Raw genomic sequence first — 17,749 nt, forward strand, 5'->3', positions numbered from 1 at the left:
TAACTACAGGCAACTTACAGCACCGCGGTCGTGCCAGCGCAGGAAACCACGTGACCTGTTATATTGCTTGTTTGTATCGATAGTTGTCTATCGATAATTTTTAAATACTATTTTTTAAGAGGATGTCACACCCGCATGTGTTTTCTCCGTCTTACACATAGACAAAACGTGTTTATGCAGTCTGAGTAGAACTCGCTCAATTTTTGTGTTAGAATAAAATCACCTATTAAAAAGATTAAAATTAATATTAAAAAGCTTAATATTAAAAGATGGCTATATTTTGGATTGCAAGATATTGAGTTTGTTTTAAAAAAAAGTTAAATTTTAAAAATTTAAAAATTTTTGCTATTTCTAAACGATATGATGAACTTTATATTGGGTAAAAATTAAAAAACACAACGATTTGCCCACAGAAATATTGACACAATTCAATTTTATAATAGGTATTTTTACTCTAGAACTAAAATTGAGCGATTTATACGTAAACGCGTTTTGTCTATATCGTACGTGTGTAAGACGGAGACAATATATGCGGGTGTGACGTCCTTTTAATATATTTTACACGAGTTTAATAAGTATGTAAATTATAAAACTACTGTTTAATTAATTAAATGATAAGTATTTAATGTATTAACTACTTTACATTTTTACATAAATCCATATTTCAATGCAATAATATTATTATTAATTTTTTGTATTCTAATGATAATCTATTTAAAAAATAGAAAGAAAAAACATTATAATTATTATTAATGAGTACCCATTAAGTTAATTAATAATAAATGGCATTAACTAACATAAGAACAAAAATAATTCTAACAGCACAATCGAATTATTTCGATAGTGGTTATTCGTTAGTACCGCTAGTCCGTGAACGATTCTTTAATACTTTCAATTTAAATGCAGCTGTACACAAATATTACAGATTGTTGTTCAGTTCACTAACGTAGTTCGTTGTAGGAAATCGATCTACCTATGTAAAATGGGAAACATTTTGGGAAGTAGAGATAAACCGTTATTAAATGAAAATTCGTGAGTATATTATTTTTTTTATTAACAAGGCTTTTAATAAATTTAAGTGCATATTATTTAAAAAGCCATAATAAGAACATAAATAAAAAAATTATTTGGTTTTTAATTAATAATACGATAAATAATTTTACGCTTAAAACTTTAAATGAATGGAATTTTTGAAAGAGTAAGGGGAAATATATTATATAAATTGATTGGCTGGATAACTGGTGTACAATATAAGGTTAATTAGGTACTATAATATTGGTAATTGAAACTAATAACTAATAAAAGATATATTTATTATTAAAATAAAAAAAGACAAAAATAACATCGGAGAGTTTACAAAAAAATTGTCATTATTTCGATAAAAACAAGATATAATTTTAATTAGGCACGTCCTACGTGATTATAGTATGTGAGTATGTGACACGGGAATGTTTGGTCACTAAACCTGTATATTACTATAAACACCTTTATTTTACGACTGTTATATAACTACGTGTATAGTTGTAGGTATTTTTTTGTTTACGTATTTTTTTAATACATTTTTAAGAGAATACGCTTTTGGGCTTTGGCCGTATTCAATATACCTTTTTTATGGGTATTACTTCTTAGTTATTCTGATGTTATATGGAATATAACAATTATTTCACACTTATTATTTTAAAATAATGTGGTAAAGATTTTATCTTATAATTACTGGTCTACGTTTAATTAATATAATATATCGAACGTCATGATTTGTACGGCTGGTATTCATATGTTATTGCTTCGGTCGTGTTCATGGTTAAAATAGTTACATTAATTACTAATAGTTACTAGAGGACGTCGCAACCAGTGCCGCATTTAGAAATTTTGCGCCCCGGTGCAAAAAAAATTGCTTCCCCTAAGGGGCCTACCCACGGAAAATATGGGAGATAGATCTTCATTAACCTTTTAGATTTTGAGCACAGAAAAGAATATTTGTTTTACAATGTGTGCTTTTTTTAAAAATATTGTTAAGTAATTGCTTGATCCTCTCTCCGCAAAGATACATTTGAATTTATGTAACCTAAACCTTGCTTATAAGTTATAATTCATCATATAAATTGTTCTTTTTTAACATATTTAAGTAAGTTGTAGGTAATTCATGAATAAATAAAATAAAATTATATAAAACTATGCAAATTAATATTAATTAAAAAAATGTCAAACAGTATAATACTAATATACTATATAATATATAATACTGTTATTAAAAAAATTAAAATCATACAATTTTATAATTCACAAATAAACATATTTCTGGACACAACATTTTGGCGCCTCTAAAATACTGGCACCCCGGGCAGTCGTACCCAGCCCCCCCCCTAAATGCGGCCCTGGTTGCAATAATTCAACCACATAATATTATATTGTCTCCGTCTTACACAAGACGTACGACATAGGACATTTTCGTTCACCAGTTTCAATATGCTGTTAGTTTTGATATTAAAGTGATCTATTATCAAACTTTTAGGTAAAAACATTATCGCAGCTATGTTCTCCCGGTGGCTTTTTACGAAATTTTAATTTTTAAGTAAGTTATGAGTTATGTAAAATGTTAATATTTGAAAATGTTCATAATTCACTCAAAAATTAAAATATCGTAAAAAATTAACGATAGAACACAGATAATGTTCTCACCTAAAAGTTTGATAATATAGGTAAATTCACTATAATATCAAAACTAACAGCACAATATTGAAACTTATGAATGAAAATGTGTTATGTCATTGTGTCGTACGTGTTTATGACGGGGACAGCATAAGTGGGTACGGCGTCCTCTTAAGTCTTATAACTTATACATTTATGTACAAGTGTACGTACAACTGACTCTGTCTTGTAGGTACTCTAGTCCTTAATATAATAGTTTCCTAGAAAATGTCAAAAAGTTACTTTGTATTCGAAATGCAATATATGTTTATGTTCAACGAACGATTAATTGTTTATTGGTGTATAAAATATATATTTTTCAATAATTTATGATAAGGTCCTATAATCTGAAGAAAATATAATTACGAACAAACCATGTTTCTCATCTTAAAAACCAAGAAAGATAAATTATCATTTATCACATTTGACATTTTAACCATTGGTGTGTGTTGGAAGTATTGTAATTAGAAACAATTATAATACCATGATAGGTTTAGGTATTATAATTTATGAGTATAATAACATACAGAAACTTTTGTAAATTTGTTTAATGATTGATGAACTTAAATATATGCCCTTTGCTCTAGTGTCCAGACATATTATAATATTCCTAATATGATAGAAATATAGAATCTACATTATAAATTCATATTTAATAATTTTAACTTGATAAAGATAACAATTTTCCAGCTACGTGAAATGTGTATTTCGTTGAGTTATTTTATACTTTAAGCCGAGTATTAGTTTTGCAATGACATATTATATTATTTATTTTTTATGTTTATTGTCCACTCTTGTATCAGTAATTGTACTTTAATCATAAAATTCGAGGGCAATAAATTGCTGGTAGATATTTGGATATAGGTTTTTTAAAGGGGTGAAAACATTGAGACTTGAAATTAATATGTAAAAATAATATGGCTGTGGCCAATAACTCAAATCCAAAATAATATATAATTTAGAGCGGTTGCCTCGAGTACAACCTAAGAAATAGTTGTAAATACTGGTCTACTAGGAGTTATACCTACTTATTAAGCAATTAAATATTTTTAAATTATTATGTAAGTAAAATGAACCATAAATCTATCATATATTTTAGACTTTAAATTTTACTTGTGTTTAATGATTTAAATTACAATATAAATTAACAAACAATTAATATTACATCAAAGAAATATTTTTAAAAACATCCAACACCTATTTATTATCGTGAGTAACCAAAATTCAAAAATAAAGAAATAAAGGTGTTAAAATAAAGGTAGTAGCCAATAGTATAGGGCTTTTTTAAATTCAATGCATTTTTATAACTACCTATAAACTATTTAATATCATTATTGTATACAATATATAGGATGCTATTTCTTATATACATCATATTATTATATTTTATATTTGTATCACATCATTAAACTTTATATTTAACAATTGATTAATTAGTCCGCTGACCTCTAGGTAAAAGCACTTGCTCTTTTCACTAACCAACCAACTGAAATTAAAGAAAAAATGTAATTTGCCAAAAATTAAAATTGATAATAACGTGAGCAAACAGTTATAATAATATGTCAAAGTTGCATTTAAAATTATGCGGAATCGTGTATATGTTACCGGAAATGTTGACATTTAAGAAATTATTACAGTTCCTAGGAAATGTTGAAAATTCCTAATAGCAGAAGGAAATTATATCATTGCCTAGTATATGTTATTATTTCCTAATGATATCAGGCAAAGATGCCATATTTTTTTTTAGATATTTAAATTTAATCTGTCTAATTTAAATATATTACTTTTATCAAACATAATTATCAATTACCCTGCTATTACCCTAGTAAAAATCAAAAAAAAAATCAAGTGTTGTCAAACATTTTTTTTATCACTTTAATTTATGTAATTTAAGCTTATTTACATTTTTACATTTTTACTCATTTTTGTTTTATCCCATGGTAAACTTCTGTGACATTTAGAATTGCAAATTTTAGTTGCAGATCTACAAGCACACTTGTTTGTCTTGCATTTTGTCTTACAACATATCTTGTCTACATTTTGTCTTATGTCTTACAACATATCTTCCGCGTCCCGGTTTGCACGTTCTATAGACCCCTGACTCTGACTAAGTTTTGGTTTTCCGTGCATACGTTACACGTGGATATATTGTATATTATGATACGCAATTACAGCGAGCTCGGCACAATGATGTCAAGCGTCATTTTTTAACTCTGAATAATTTTAGTAGAAACGTTAAACCTATACATCCTATATATTAAAGTAATTTAGGTTTAGTTAAGTTATTTATACCAATGCAAGGCAAATGGGGTGCTACTTCATTGTATATCTGTAAGATCCTAGGGGTCATATTCTTAAATATGCCACTGTACCAATAAAACTCTACATTGTACCTACTTATAAAATATTATTGACACAATTGTATGCCATCATAAAACCTTTGTACACAGACAATTACACGAAATCTTATATTATTAAGTAGCAAATTTATGTAAGCTATATAATAAGTTATATGATTATATAATAGTTATATTATATAGTAGTTATATTGTTATATATTATAATAGTTATAACTTATAATAAGTGAATTTTGTTTTATTTTTAATAAGATTGTATTTTGTGTAGGTACTTATTATAATAAACAATCCTAAAGGTCACAGTTTTAATACTATACCTGTTTAATATTTTAGACTTATCTGAGTCTAAAATAAATATAATATCTATTTATTGATAAAAGTAAAAATTTTATTTAAGGTAAAAATTTACAGGTCAAAATATAAATCAATATGATTAGTATAATTATATAGTTATTATTTAATTATCATAAATTAAAAATATTTTATGATGGTGACTAAATTTTCTAATATTAAACCTTTATATTTTCAGCCCTCTTATTGGTTCGGAATCAAAATCGAAATTAAAATGGTTCAATTTACGGAACGTGGTCCTCTTTATAACACTTCTTCTGTGTATATTAATTGTTTTGTATGTGAGTTTTTATGATATTCTATACACCAACGGTAAATATATATTTTTCAAATATTAAATCAATGGTTAAATAATTTTAATACTATTTTTCATATTTTAGAAAAAATCCACTTTAAGATTAACTAGTGTGGCGACGATCAACAATGATTATTTCGATAAATGCTCACCACCAGTAACGTGTGATCCTAAAGCAAAATACAGGACAGTCAATGGATCATGCAATAATTTGCAAAATCCCAACTGGGGTGCAGCACTAACTCCTTTTTATAGATATATGGATCCGGTGTTTAGCGATGGTAATTTAAAAAATATTTAATTCTCAATAACTACTTACATTATTAATCGATAAAATATAAAAACAATAATTATGGTAAGTAGGTATTATTTTAACACCTACATTTTTATACCTACATTATGATTATTCAAACTTAATGTTATACGGTTTTAGGTATCTCAGCTTTTCGTTTACAATCGGATGGAAGTCCATTGCCAAATGCTCGAAACATTACTCTAACGATGTTCCAAGACTCGCTTAGGATTTGTGATTATAAAAACAACGAACTATTAGTACCATGGGGTCAATTCATCACCCACGATACCGCTTATTCGCCAGTCCGCAGTGTCAATTCATCTTTTCCTGGTAACATTTTACTAAAATTTGAACGAAACAATCAAAATCATTTTCTATTTTATAACCACATTGTATGTATATTATTATACAGCTGCTCTAGACCATTGTCAAGACAAAAATCCACCAACAGAGTGCAAGGCAGTCATTCCATTATCTCCAGATGATCCAGTATACGGAAAAAAAAATTTAACGATCTTAAAATTTATGCGTCTCATAACTTCACCAGCGTATAATTGTTCCTTAGTTCCTGACACTGTTGTTAGTATTTTTTATTATCATTAAACCAGAACATTAGTTGGTACTTGGTAGGTATAGGTATAGGTCCTATCTGATATTATATTAATTCAAATATTAATTATTTTCAGTTAATAATGATTTCTTATGGTAAAGTTGTGTCCTTGACAATGAACTTGTATATTTCCATAAAATAAAACTGTATGGCTGTATATGTGTATGTAATTGATTGTACAATTTAACGTAAAATACTTTTTGTGTTATAGGAAATTTCTATTGTACAAAATCTTTAAACTCGATTATCTTTAAACTCAGTTTTTGTGCTGGTACACTAATGTTTTGATGTTAATTAGGTTCTAATAGCAGAATAACTATCACATTTTTATTTTTCCATTATTTATTATTTAGCTTAATAAAAACACGCATTATATCGACTCGTCAAATGTGTATGGTTCCGATCCTGATGTGGTAAATCAATTGCGTCTGTTCAGTGGAGGACAATTGCTTTACAATACAATTAAAAAACAAGAGTATTGTCCCCAGGATCCTACTAAAGTTGTAAAAAAAGGAAATCAGACTCAAGTGACGATAGCATTTCTTGCAGGTAACTCAGACTTTGTAATATATATATTTTTTTTAATTATCCCTGCAGGTTTAATGTTTTCTTTGATATTCATTTTAGTGTTATATATTTTGTGGAAATAGTGAAATACTGAAATACATAACAATTCTAAGACCTTAACGTTAGGTTAAACATAAACAAATTTAAAAAAAAGATTATTGTTTTGTTAATTCCAAATCATATCTTTATTTAAAATTATGAAACGCCTTAAATATTCATGAATTGATAAGAATAATATTAACAATTATTTTTATGTCTTACAAATGTGTAGTATTTGTTTTAATACAGAATCAATCGGAGACCGTTGAACGATTTTTTCCTCACCTTTTCTGTGTTCCGATTGCGTCCGATCTATTTAAACACGAATCATTTTTTTTTTTTTTTTTTGATGAGTTTACGAAAATGTTATCTCATAGCCGGTACTCTTATCAATTAATATCATTACAATCACGTAGCAATTTAATTTATAACTCATGGTATGGCTAAAATTCCGAGCAAAGTATTAAAAAACAAGAATTTATTGATAAACTAATAAATAGCTTAAAAAATAAAATTATGTCCTCTTTGGCCTTTACAATGCCTTAAAACGATTTCTCTACTATTAACCTAACCCCTTAACTATTTGACCCCTTTTTAAAATGACAAGAAGATACATTTTTTAAATTACTTAATCCTATATATTTAGACTGAGTTTCATTTGTTTTTGTATTATTATTATTATATATAACACTTACTGATCAGAAATGTATTTTTAAATTATTTATTCCTATATATTTGTACTAATTTTTATTATTTTTTAGTATTATTATTTTATGAATAACACTAACAAAATAATTACTAATTATGGCTATTAATTTTCTAATTTATCGATCCTAGAATTACGAATGTATTCAATAGTCATTAGTGATTACTAAAATCATATTAAAATAGAGTTATTGAATGCTTATTACTTATTATAATATAGGACGTAAAACGGAACCTAAAAAAGGTAGGATAAAATAATTTACCTATCCGACTGTTGGGCGCAATTGAAACACTCGAAAGGTGTAAAAGGTTGAAACAGGACACAACCGAATGACGCATTCGATATCAATATTACCTTATATTTATTAATTATTGTGTGATAAATACATTTTGAAAACATTACTATGTATTTCGTTTAAAACATTACAATTTAAATCAACATTATTTAATATTTTATAACGTCATTTTATAAAACTATTACTATGTTTTGGTCGTTTCAAACATATTTTTTCGCTCTTCTCATATTAATTATTCTTATTCAATGATCCATCATTGTTATCAAATTTAAAATAATAATACATCCTTTTCCACTTTTTAAGTTTCTTATAATTTTATTTTATTATTTTTTAATTGTTAAGAAAAAATGATGTATTTTTATTAAATTGACATTATATAAATTTTGTGTTTAGGTGATGTAAATGTTAACCAGAATTTAGGAATAGCATTGTTACAAAATTTAATGCTAAGATTCCATAATTATATTGCAAACCAGTTGCAAATAGCACACCCGTTATGGACGGATGAGACTATCTACCAAGAAACGCGTAGAATCGTTGCAGCTGTAACTCAAATTATTACATACGACAATTTTTTGCCGATAATTTTGGGTAAGGATAACTTAATATTTAAGAATGAATATTTTTTTATAATTCTTATTTGTTTTTTTTAGGTGAAAAATATATGAATGAATATGGTCTAAATAGTGAAACAAATTATGATCCAACGATAATGCCTTCTATGGCACAAGAGATGACTAGTGGTGCTTTGCGATTACTTCACAACATAATTCCCGCCAAATTGAAGTAAATTAAACAATTTTATTTAAAACACTTAAACCTTTAATTTTAGTTTAAAAATAGTAAATTAAGATTAGAAGGTACCATTATTATTATTTATTACAATACGCAACTTTAAAATATTAGACTCGAACTATTAAAAATAATTTTATCCATTAATTTATTCAAATCAAACTATTGCTACAACTAAAATAGATATGCAACGTTAATGATGTTGATTGTAATACCAATTATGATTATTATCAGAGGAACATTAAAATTATGAACCCAAGTTGAATATTTTTTTTTTTAAATTATAAATCCACTTTAATAAGTAATCTACAATATCTACATATCGATAATATATATTTCAATAATTTAATCTGTGTAACAAATTAATTTTAAAATAATCGTCAAAGTTGCAATAATTCAAATTTAAGATGCGGGGTTTTAAGTATAGCTGTATAGGTACTGTACAAATGGTACTCTAGTAATTAGTATAAACAAATGTTTAAATTATAGGTATTATACTATCATGAATAGATTAGACAGTGATAGATTTATCACGAAATACTATTTATTGATACGAAAGTCATTAGAAAACGGTTGTATTAATGTACATACATTAATATAATACAAATGTATCAGAGGCGGTTTTTAGGGTGGGGGGGGGGGCTTGGATTTTTTTTGTGTTATGTTCTGTACGTCATATTATTTTCACAATATTATAATGTGTTCAAACTCTCATTTTTATTTTTTTTTTATATCGGCATGTACATTTCACATACAATATTTTTTTTACAACTAGCTGGGCATTATTTGCATGTCCTTTTTTAATTGAAATTTCACTAAAATATGCTTAAATTGCTTTACATTTATTATTTCAGTTATGCATTTATTATTCATGTTTTTGTCTAGATTATAATAAAATCTACAAACTTTTTACTATATTTTATATAATATTATGTACACGGTTAAAGATAAGTATAATTCAGATTCTGTTACTTTATAAAGATTCCAATAAAACTAAACTATTTAAATTATGAAATAAAAATGAAAGTTTATATGTCAGTTATTATAGAACCATAAGCAAATTGTATTTTTTATTTGATATATGTACCTAATTATGGTGGGATGGACCAAAAAAATTGAAAATAGCCCCCCCCCCCTTGATGTTTTATCAAAACCGCCACTGAAATATATATAATATACAAAGATTGTTTGATAAAGTGTTTGATAACATTTAATTTTTGCAACATTTTACAGCTATATGAATGAAAATTACACTACATATGAAGTGGAAGAACCTTCTAAATCGTTTTTAAGACCGGATACATTGATTGGTAACGTTGATGGATTAATTAGGGGTTTAACAGAAACTCCTGGACGCGAACCCCAGTCTTCATATAATAACCTTGTAATTATTATACAGTAATTTGTTAATTAAAATATCTATAATTAATTTGATTTCTATTTCTGTTTAAAGATTTCAAATATTGTTATTGAAATTCCATCAATCAATACTACAGGATTTGATCTGCTTTCTTACGACATACAACGCGGTCGTGATGTCGGTCTTCCGCCCTACACTAAAATGAGAAGTTTATGCGGACTGCCACAAGCAAAGTCATTTGATGATTTATCGGATTACATACCATCAAAAGTAAGTCACTTCGCTTAATTTGTTCATATTTATTTTGAAATATTAAATTTGAACTATCTAGCTCGATTTGTTATATTATATAGAAAATTGACCAGTTAAAAAATTTCTATTCATCGGTTGACGATATTGATTATTACGTTGGAATTTTATTGGAAGATAAAGTAATCGGATCTATGTTTGGCCCTACTGGAAGTTGTGTTATTGCTGATAGTTTTTACCGATTTAGAAATGGTGACCGTTTCTTCTACGACGTCAAAGATCAACCTGGTAGCTTCACTTCAGGTAAGAAAAAAAAACAACAAAATAAATGGAGAACTCATTAAGCTGTGGTAGTACCTAGTATCGACTGTACATCGTCATTGAGTATAGGTTACTGTAATGGATGTGTTAAATTTCATTTCTAAAATTATAATTTGTTGTATATGAATAACATTTGATTATGATCAAAGACAGTGAGTTAGCCTCTATTTCTAACGATATAAAGATTACTACTATAAATATTACACACTTAAAATTAATTTTTGTATTAATAGGTATATTATTATATAGAAAAGTGAATGGGCTCAATTTTTAGCTTAAAACCAGTATAAATATTTGTGTGTTTAGCAAATAATAATAATATACCTAATAGCAGAATGTCTACGATAGTAATTTTTTAAATCGTAACATAATTTCTAGTAATTGATTCGGATTCGTATATTTTAGATCAATTACAGTCACTGAAGAAAATAACGCTCAGTCATATAATCTGTGCTACGTCAGATATAGAACGTCTTCAAAAAGATGCATTCAGGTTTATTGATCATATGTAAGTAATAGGTACTTACTACTTACTACTATTATTATATTATTCTAATTTATAGTTTTAACATGATTGTAATAATAAAATGCATATAATATTTTAGACGAATGATGAAACTAAAGCCCAATTGTGAAACGTACACAATCGACTTGTCTGCATGGTGAATGATTCCAAAACATAGTAAGTATAAGCATTATTATCTTACTTATTGTATTACCCCTTATTAGTTATTACAATTTATTTCAGCCAAAATGATTTTCCGAATCATGCCTATAGACCTAGCAATGGGATTATGCTTTTGAAAACTGATCTGAATTTGTTATTATGTTTACTTGAGGGTCGAGGTCGATCAGGCCCCTTTTTTCCAATTTTATTCCCCAACTCCTATAAATTTGGTTTGAATGTTTAAAATAATAAAATGTAAGAGATTATAAATGTAGATTATATTCGAAATTTAAATTAAAAATCTAAAAATGTAGCCTGATGACCTCATCGACCTTAAGTAGATATATTAACGCCCGTGCAGCTTACTAAATTCACATTTAGAAGGCCAATACGGATCTATCGAAATTAATTTGTATGAATTTATAAAATGTCTTAATATTGAACTTCTTAAAAACTGTCCGTTTATAATCCCCAAGAGGACGTCAAACCGGATGAGTTTTCTCCGTCATACAAACGTGCAAAAGAGTAAATCTACGATCAATAGAGCCAATTTTGTGTTATTAACTTTAATATTAGACTATTATAGTGAATTGACCTCTTATAAAATTCAATAGTAAGAATATAACCAGAGCATAGCATTTTTATTATTGATATTTCAATTTTAAACAAGTTTTATGTACATTTTAAAATTTTAATATTTTATATAGTTATTCTCACTTTAAAATGATTAGGTATTTCAATAGAATCCTATGATAATCCTATGATCCTTAGATTATATTCTTAACTTTAAATTTGAAAGTTATAGCAACACATTGGTTCTGCTGAAATAATATGCCAAGCAATTTAGTGTAATGTACGTTTGTATGAAAGAGACAACACATGTGGGTTCGTTATTCTTTAATAAGTCAAAATATCTAACCTTTAAATAAAGTTTTTATGTTCACAGTTTTCCTCACGTACAGATTTAAACGATTACGTTTTTTTAAGATCGGAAAATTGAACTCAGTGTTTTAACAAGGAAAAACAACTAAGTGCAGACCTATATATTAAGTATAAGGCTAAAAAATATTTGTTTTATTTTCATTAGTCTTTTTGTTTATACTTTTATACAAAGTAAAACATAAATACTTTTGAATATGATTACAATATATTACAACTATTTATTTACTTTTTGTACACAATTTATATTGAATTTAATATAATATAGGCTTTATGCTGAGAAAAACCGGCTTTTAACTGTTTTCAAGTGGTTTAAATAACCGCTAGGTAACCAATTTCTACAGGTTTAAATACAGCTTTTTACGTATCTTATCCTATTTTAAACTATAAGGTCTATGTGCTTACGTTAAATTTTAGATTCTGAGTGGAACGATGAATGTATTGATTTTACAATGATGTGTGTTTTTTTTTAAATTTTTTTTTTATTTTTGTGTCTGTCATCACCTTTTAGGACAGTAAAAGTGCTTGGATTTTCTTCAACAGTACCTTTTCTGATAGGAAAGTGAATCTAGTTGGTACTTTGGGGGGTCAAAAGTAACATTTTTATGTTTTCAATAGTTTTCAATAGTTTTCGATAGTAACGGGAAAAACAAAAGAAAAATTAAGGAAAAACGGAAATTTGTACGCAAAATCTGTTTTCGAGAAAATTGATTTTGGTTTTTGGTGTAATTTTAAAACGAATGACTGTAGATACATGAAATTTTCACCGGTTGTTTATATTTCCATTTTCTATACATGATAACATTTTCAAAATATTTTGATTTGTTTTGAGCTGTTTACGGACAATTTCAGTTTCCAATTTAATTAGTTTTTATTTCTATGAATGTCAATAAAACATTATTTGTTGAGTAAAAATACTTGAAAATTTAATACAAGGCTCCTACTATATTTTTACAATGACATTTGAAAAATCCTAAGTCACAGTTTTTTTTAATTAGCATTTAAAGTTCAAAAATTGACAAAATATGTAAAAATCACGAAAATTAGCAAATTATTTTGAGTTAATAATTCGTAAAAATTTTTCTATTTAGAACTAAGATTTTAAAATGTAATATAAGATTCATTATAGGATAATCTACCTTTATCAAAAAACAATGTCTATAAGAAACTCAAATTAAATTTTTATGAGCGTTTGAAATTCATATTTTTACAACATTTGATATTCACTCGATTTCTTACGTAACGATTATCTTATTTTGTTGTAATAAAAAACGAGTGACTGTAGAACCTCGAAAACTTCACTGAATGTTTATATTAGCATTTTCTATAAACGATAAAATTTTGAAAAATAATTTGACTCTTTTTGAGTTGTTTACGGACATTGTAGTTTTCAAATTTTTAGTTTTTTTTTTCTTATAAATATTAATAAAGGTTTTATCTATTGGGCCAAAAAGTGTATAAATCTAATACAAAGCTCCTGATATATTGTTACAATATCAGCTGAAAAATATTAAAAAATACATATGCACAATTCTTTTTTATAAGCATTTAAAGATCAAATTTTGACAAAATTTATCAAATTTAAAATTGAAAAATTATTTTGTAGTTAAAAATTATAAAATGTTCAATTTTTATATCTAAGAATTGAAAATTTAAAACAAGATTCCACGTAAATATTTAACTCTGTTACCAAAAACTCTAAAAAATACATTTACACAGTTTATTTTTATAGTCATTTTAAGTTCAAATTTGGACGAAATTACATATTAAAAAACCTGGAATAACTATTTTAGTTATTTTGTTGTGATTGTATAATATTATTTGTGGGTACTTGAAACTTCTAAAGTATACTATTATATTTCTATGATAGTACCACGGTTTGTTGTTGATGTATAACGCGTTACCTGATGGATATTGTGATATGATTAATTTGGAATTTATTATTAATACTAATTTTTTTTAATACTATAGATAAGTATACCTATAATAGGTATGTCTAATACCTAGACTGACAAACCGTCTCCGCTCAGAATCGTTTTTCTTATACAGTGATATTATATCATTGACTTCAAATTTAATACTATCCATTATACAGTGACCCACTTGTAACTTACTGTACAGCAGAGTGACATCCACTTACCCACCTTTTTTATTATGAATTATTGATAATTTGTAGGTATACAAATATGATTAAATAAGTTGTCTATCTAACAAGAATTTCTGACTTCTGATTCCATTCCTTGACCCTCTTAATGGGTGCAGCTCTCGAGTAAAAATTGAACATTTAAGAATTATTTTAGACCTGGGTTCATCACACTAGTGTCACTAGAACACTAACTACTTAGCAGTTAGTTCTTAAAAATGTTAAAATAATAATATATAATATATTAATGCTTCAATATAAGATATTTGTGCATCAACCATATAACAAATTAAGATTTCAAATATATTGCAGTTATTAAAATACGAAATTGAGTTAAAAACATTCAAATGGTTTATATTTATTATTTTTATAACCATTAAACGTTAGTTATTACTTATTAAATGCATAATTATGTAGATTAAACAATTATATTAAGAATTACAAATCGATATCAATATTAATGCATTTAGTATTAGTTATGTTTTATATTTAAGCCTATAACCTGAGAATCAGGGGAATATTATGGCCGGTATCTTACTATACTATAAATAAACAATAGACATACTACTATACTAGACATAATCATAAAATATAATAATAAATACAAATACGGACATACGGTATACTTCCATTAACCGTATTTCAAAATATAAGCTATAATATTGTTGACACAAGAAAATTATTTTATTTTTTATTTAATTTATAAATTCTGATCTCTGAGCGGAGCGATGATGAATGTATTGAATTCTAATTTTGTGTTTTTTCTGTCATCACATGTTTTGGTGCAATTAAAGTGTTTCAACTTGGAGGTTGGTTTCAAGTGAAAAACTGGATACAGTTAACTTAAGTGCTTAAAAAAAATATGTAACACTTTTCAAAACTGGAATATTTAAGCCTAGAAGTCCAGCTGTTTTTGACAAATTCAATGTCGTTTTTTTTTTTTATAAATCCAAAAATAAATAACCGTTAGTAATTTATTAAAACTATATTTGTAATTTTCACCAAATCATGAGCATTCTCTAGACATGACATAGTTTTCAAAATACTTTGGCTCAATTTGAGCTTTTTATAAACACTATAATTATTTGTATATTGGTTGAAATTCGACCAGAAAAACAGTTTTAATTGTAAAATAAAATATCAATACGCTCTAAAATAAAGTGTTTATTAGCATACACTTCGTTTAGTATCAGAGCTTGTACTTCTTCTCATTTTATTTTTAAGAATTTTTCATATAGAAAAAACAGGTGTTTCGTATTTTAGATTTTGAGTCTATAAGATACAAAAATTATGGACTTTGCCCTTTGTTGTACATTTGAATAACAAACAAAAATCCACTATTTATTATTATTTTATTATATAAATTATTTTTGTTAGTGAAACTACTCTACAAATAACAAATAACAATACATCACCAATAATATATTTACGTTTCATAGTTATTACTTAGGTACTAGATTAATTACTCGGTGTTGCCTGAAAAATTGTGATTGTTCAACTCTTTTTTGGTGTAACACTGTAACACGCTGAAGAAATGTGTAAATTATATTAAACTTTAATTTATAGCCAACCCGATAGGCGTTGTTCGTGAAATTCGCTTGTGATTGTGGGAAAAGCATAATATTATCAGGTAGGCATCTACCTACGGTGGATCATGGACCCCGCGTGTTGCGTACGTAAGTGTATAATTTAACTCTAAGTATCAAAGTTATACCAAGTTTGTCTTTTTTTACTTAATTCAACCGACGGTAGATTAATACAAAATCCTAACCTAACCTAGCCGTACTAAAATCCTAGGAATAAAAAAACCAAAAATTTCGTAAAAATAGATTGAGAAGAAAAATAAAAAAGTAAAAATTAGAAAAAAAACAATGCGAAAAGTTGTTCTACAACACCATGGTCCGAACTCGAGACATTAGGTATGTGCTAAAGTACACAGGCTTATCGCATAAATAATAATAATAATTATTATTAAGAGGATGTCAGCGCAAAAAAAATAGAGAATAATAGTTTTGAGGGAATGACATCGATTTGTCTAAATATTGTCTCAAAACAATTTAAATATAAATCATAATTTAAATTTACAACATTTTTTTGTTTATTTTGAAAGTAGAATGCCAATAGTCAAATAATAAAATATAAAATGGACATGTCATTCACTCAAAAATATTATTCTCTATTATTTTTGCAATGGGGGATTTTACTCCATAAGATTACTTAAAAACATAGAAAAATTGATTCTGCGTGACTGCGTTAATGTGTTTTGTCTATGTTACCCGTGGTACAGAGAGAGAAAACAAATAGTGCACTGACATCCTCTTAAAACTAAGAGCAACCATTTATAAACAACATTTTCCATCGTAAATCTTAAAAATCCCTGTTTGAGAACCTCCCTGGGTTTGACCTCAAAGAGATTTTTTTTTTGAGATTTTTTTCGTAGTTGAACTACAATTAAATTTGTAATTTTAATACAAGGCTTGAAATTTAATATAAGATTTCTCAAAAGGTTTTTGTACTTTTAGCGCTCGGAGTTCAAATGTTGACGACATTTTACATTATATAAGCGGCTTATCTTCAGTCTTCATATCATTTTTATTACTTTTTTTACTATCAAAAAATATTAATCAAAGAACTTTGAAACATTTCACTATTATAGCCATATCATATTATCATATAGCAATTGAATAATATAAGTTAAAATATAACATTAAAACATAACAATTATCAATTTATAACTTAAAATGATTAATTTTTTAAAAACATTTATAATTGCAACTCGCATAATATATAATTGAAGGATATATATTATATATTATATAAATGTAGTCTAAATATTAAAAAAATTATTGTTATGTGTGTATAAAATAATAATATACAAAATAGAAAAAAGTTTCAAATCCCTACAGTTATTAATTTTTGAATTAAGTACAACAAATTTACTAAGCTCGTCGAAGCAAAAATATTAAATTTTGTAAAATTTCAAACTTCTAATTTTATTTAGTTTGGTTAGGTTAGGTTAGTCATAATACCGATCTATATAATCATAATATATTCGCAATTTTTATCAAAACATAT

The 17,749-nt window shown here is 26.4% G+C and overlaps 2 protein-coding genes across 5 annotated transcripts in view; one reads left to right on the forward strand and one right to left on the reverse strand.

Annotated features, from left to right (window-relative positions):
* Positions 1-17,749, reverse strand: part of LOC100160040 (beta-galactosidase) — a 38,560-nt gene that overhangs the window by 14,511 nt on the left and 6,300 nt on the right. The gene's annotated exons all lie outside the window — the stretch shown is intronic.
* Positions 885-15,657, forward strand: LOC100168919 (peroxidase). 4 transcript variants are annotated; one of them, XM_008185509.3, is made up of 14 exons: positions 886-1,032; positions 5,575-5,708; positions 5,777-5,972; positions 6,125-6,316; positions 6,399-6,565; positions 6,950-7,145; positions 8,597-8,794; positions 8,857-8,989; positions 10,229-10,379; positions 10,449-10,625; positions 10,709-10,907; positions 11,331-11,433; positions 11,531-11,607; positions 15,381-15,657. In XM_008185509.3, the coding sequence occupies exons 2-13, from the start codon at positions 5,688-5,690 to the stop codon at positions 11,589-11,591; spliced, it is 1,794 nt and encodes a 597-aa protein (XP_008183731.1). In that variant the 5' UTR covers positions 886-1,032; positions 5,575-5,687; the 3' UTR covers positions 11,592-11,607; positions 15,381-15,657. The 4 variants fall into 4 exon arrangements, with proteins under 4 accessions (XP_029347377.1, XP_008183731.1, XP_001947415.2 ...); XM_001947380.5 differs by lacking the exon at positions 15,381-15,657 and adding an exon at positions 12,539-12,822; XM_008185507.3 differs by lacking the exon at positions 15,381-15,657 and adding an exon at positions 12,524-12,817.

Source organism: Acyrthosiphon pisum, chromosome A3 (genome assembly GCF_005508785.2).
Source record: "Acyrthosiphon pisum isolate AL4f chromosome A3, pea_aphid_22Mar2018_4r6ur, whole genome shotgun sequence".
In the NCBI taxonomy this organism is placed as follows: domain Eukaryota; kingdom Metazoa; phylum Arthropoda; class Insecta; order Hemiptera; family Aphididae; genus Acyrthosiphon; species Acyrthosiphon pisum.

Coding starts and splice junctions, on each gene's coding strand:
- LOC100168919 (XM_008185509.3), top strand. CDS start 5,688: ATGATATTCTATACACCAACG. Junction 5,973..6,124: donor GGATCCGGTGTTTAGCGATG/GTAATTTAAAAA, acceptor ATACGGTTTTAG/GTATCTCAGCTTTTCGTTTA. Junction 10,626..10,708: donor CGGATTACATACCATCAAAA/GTAAGTCACTTC, acceptor TATATTATATAG/AAAATTGACCAGTTAAAAAA.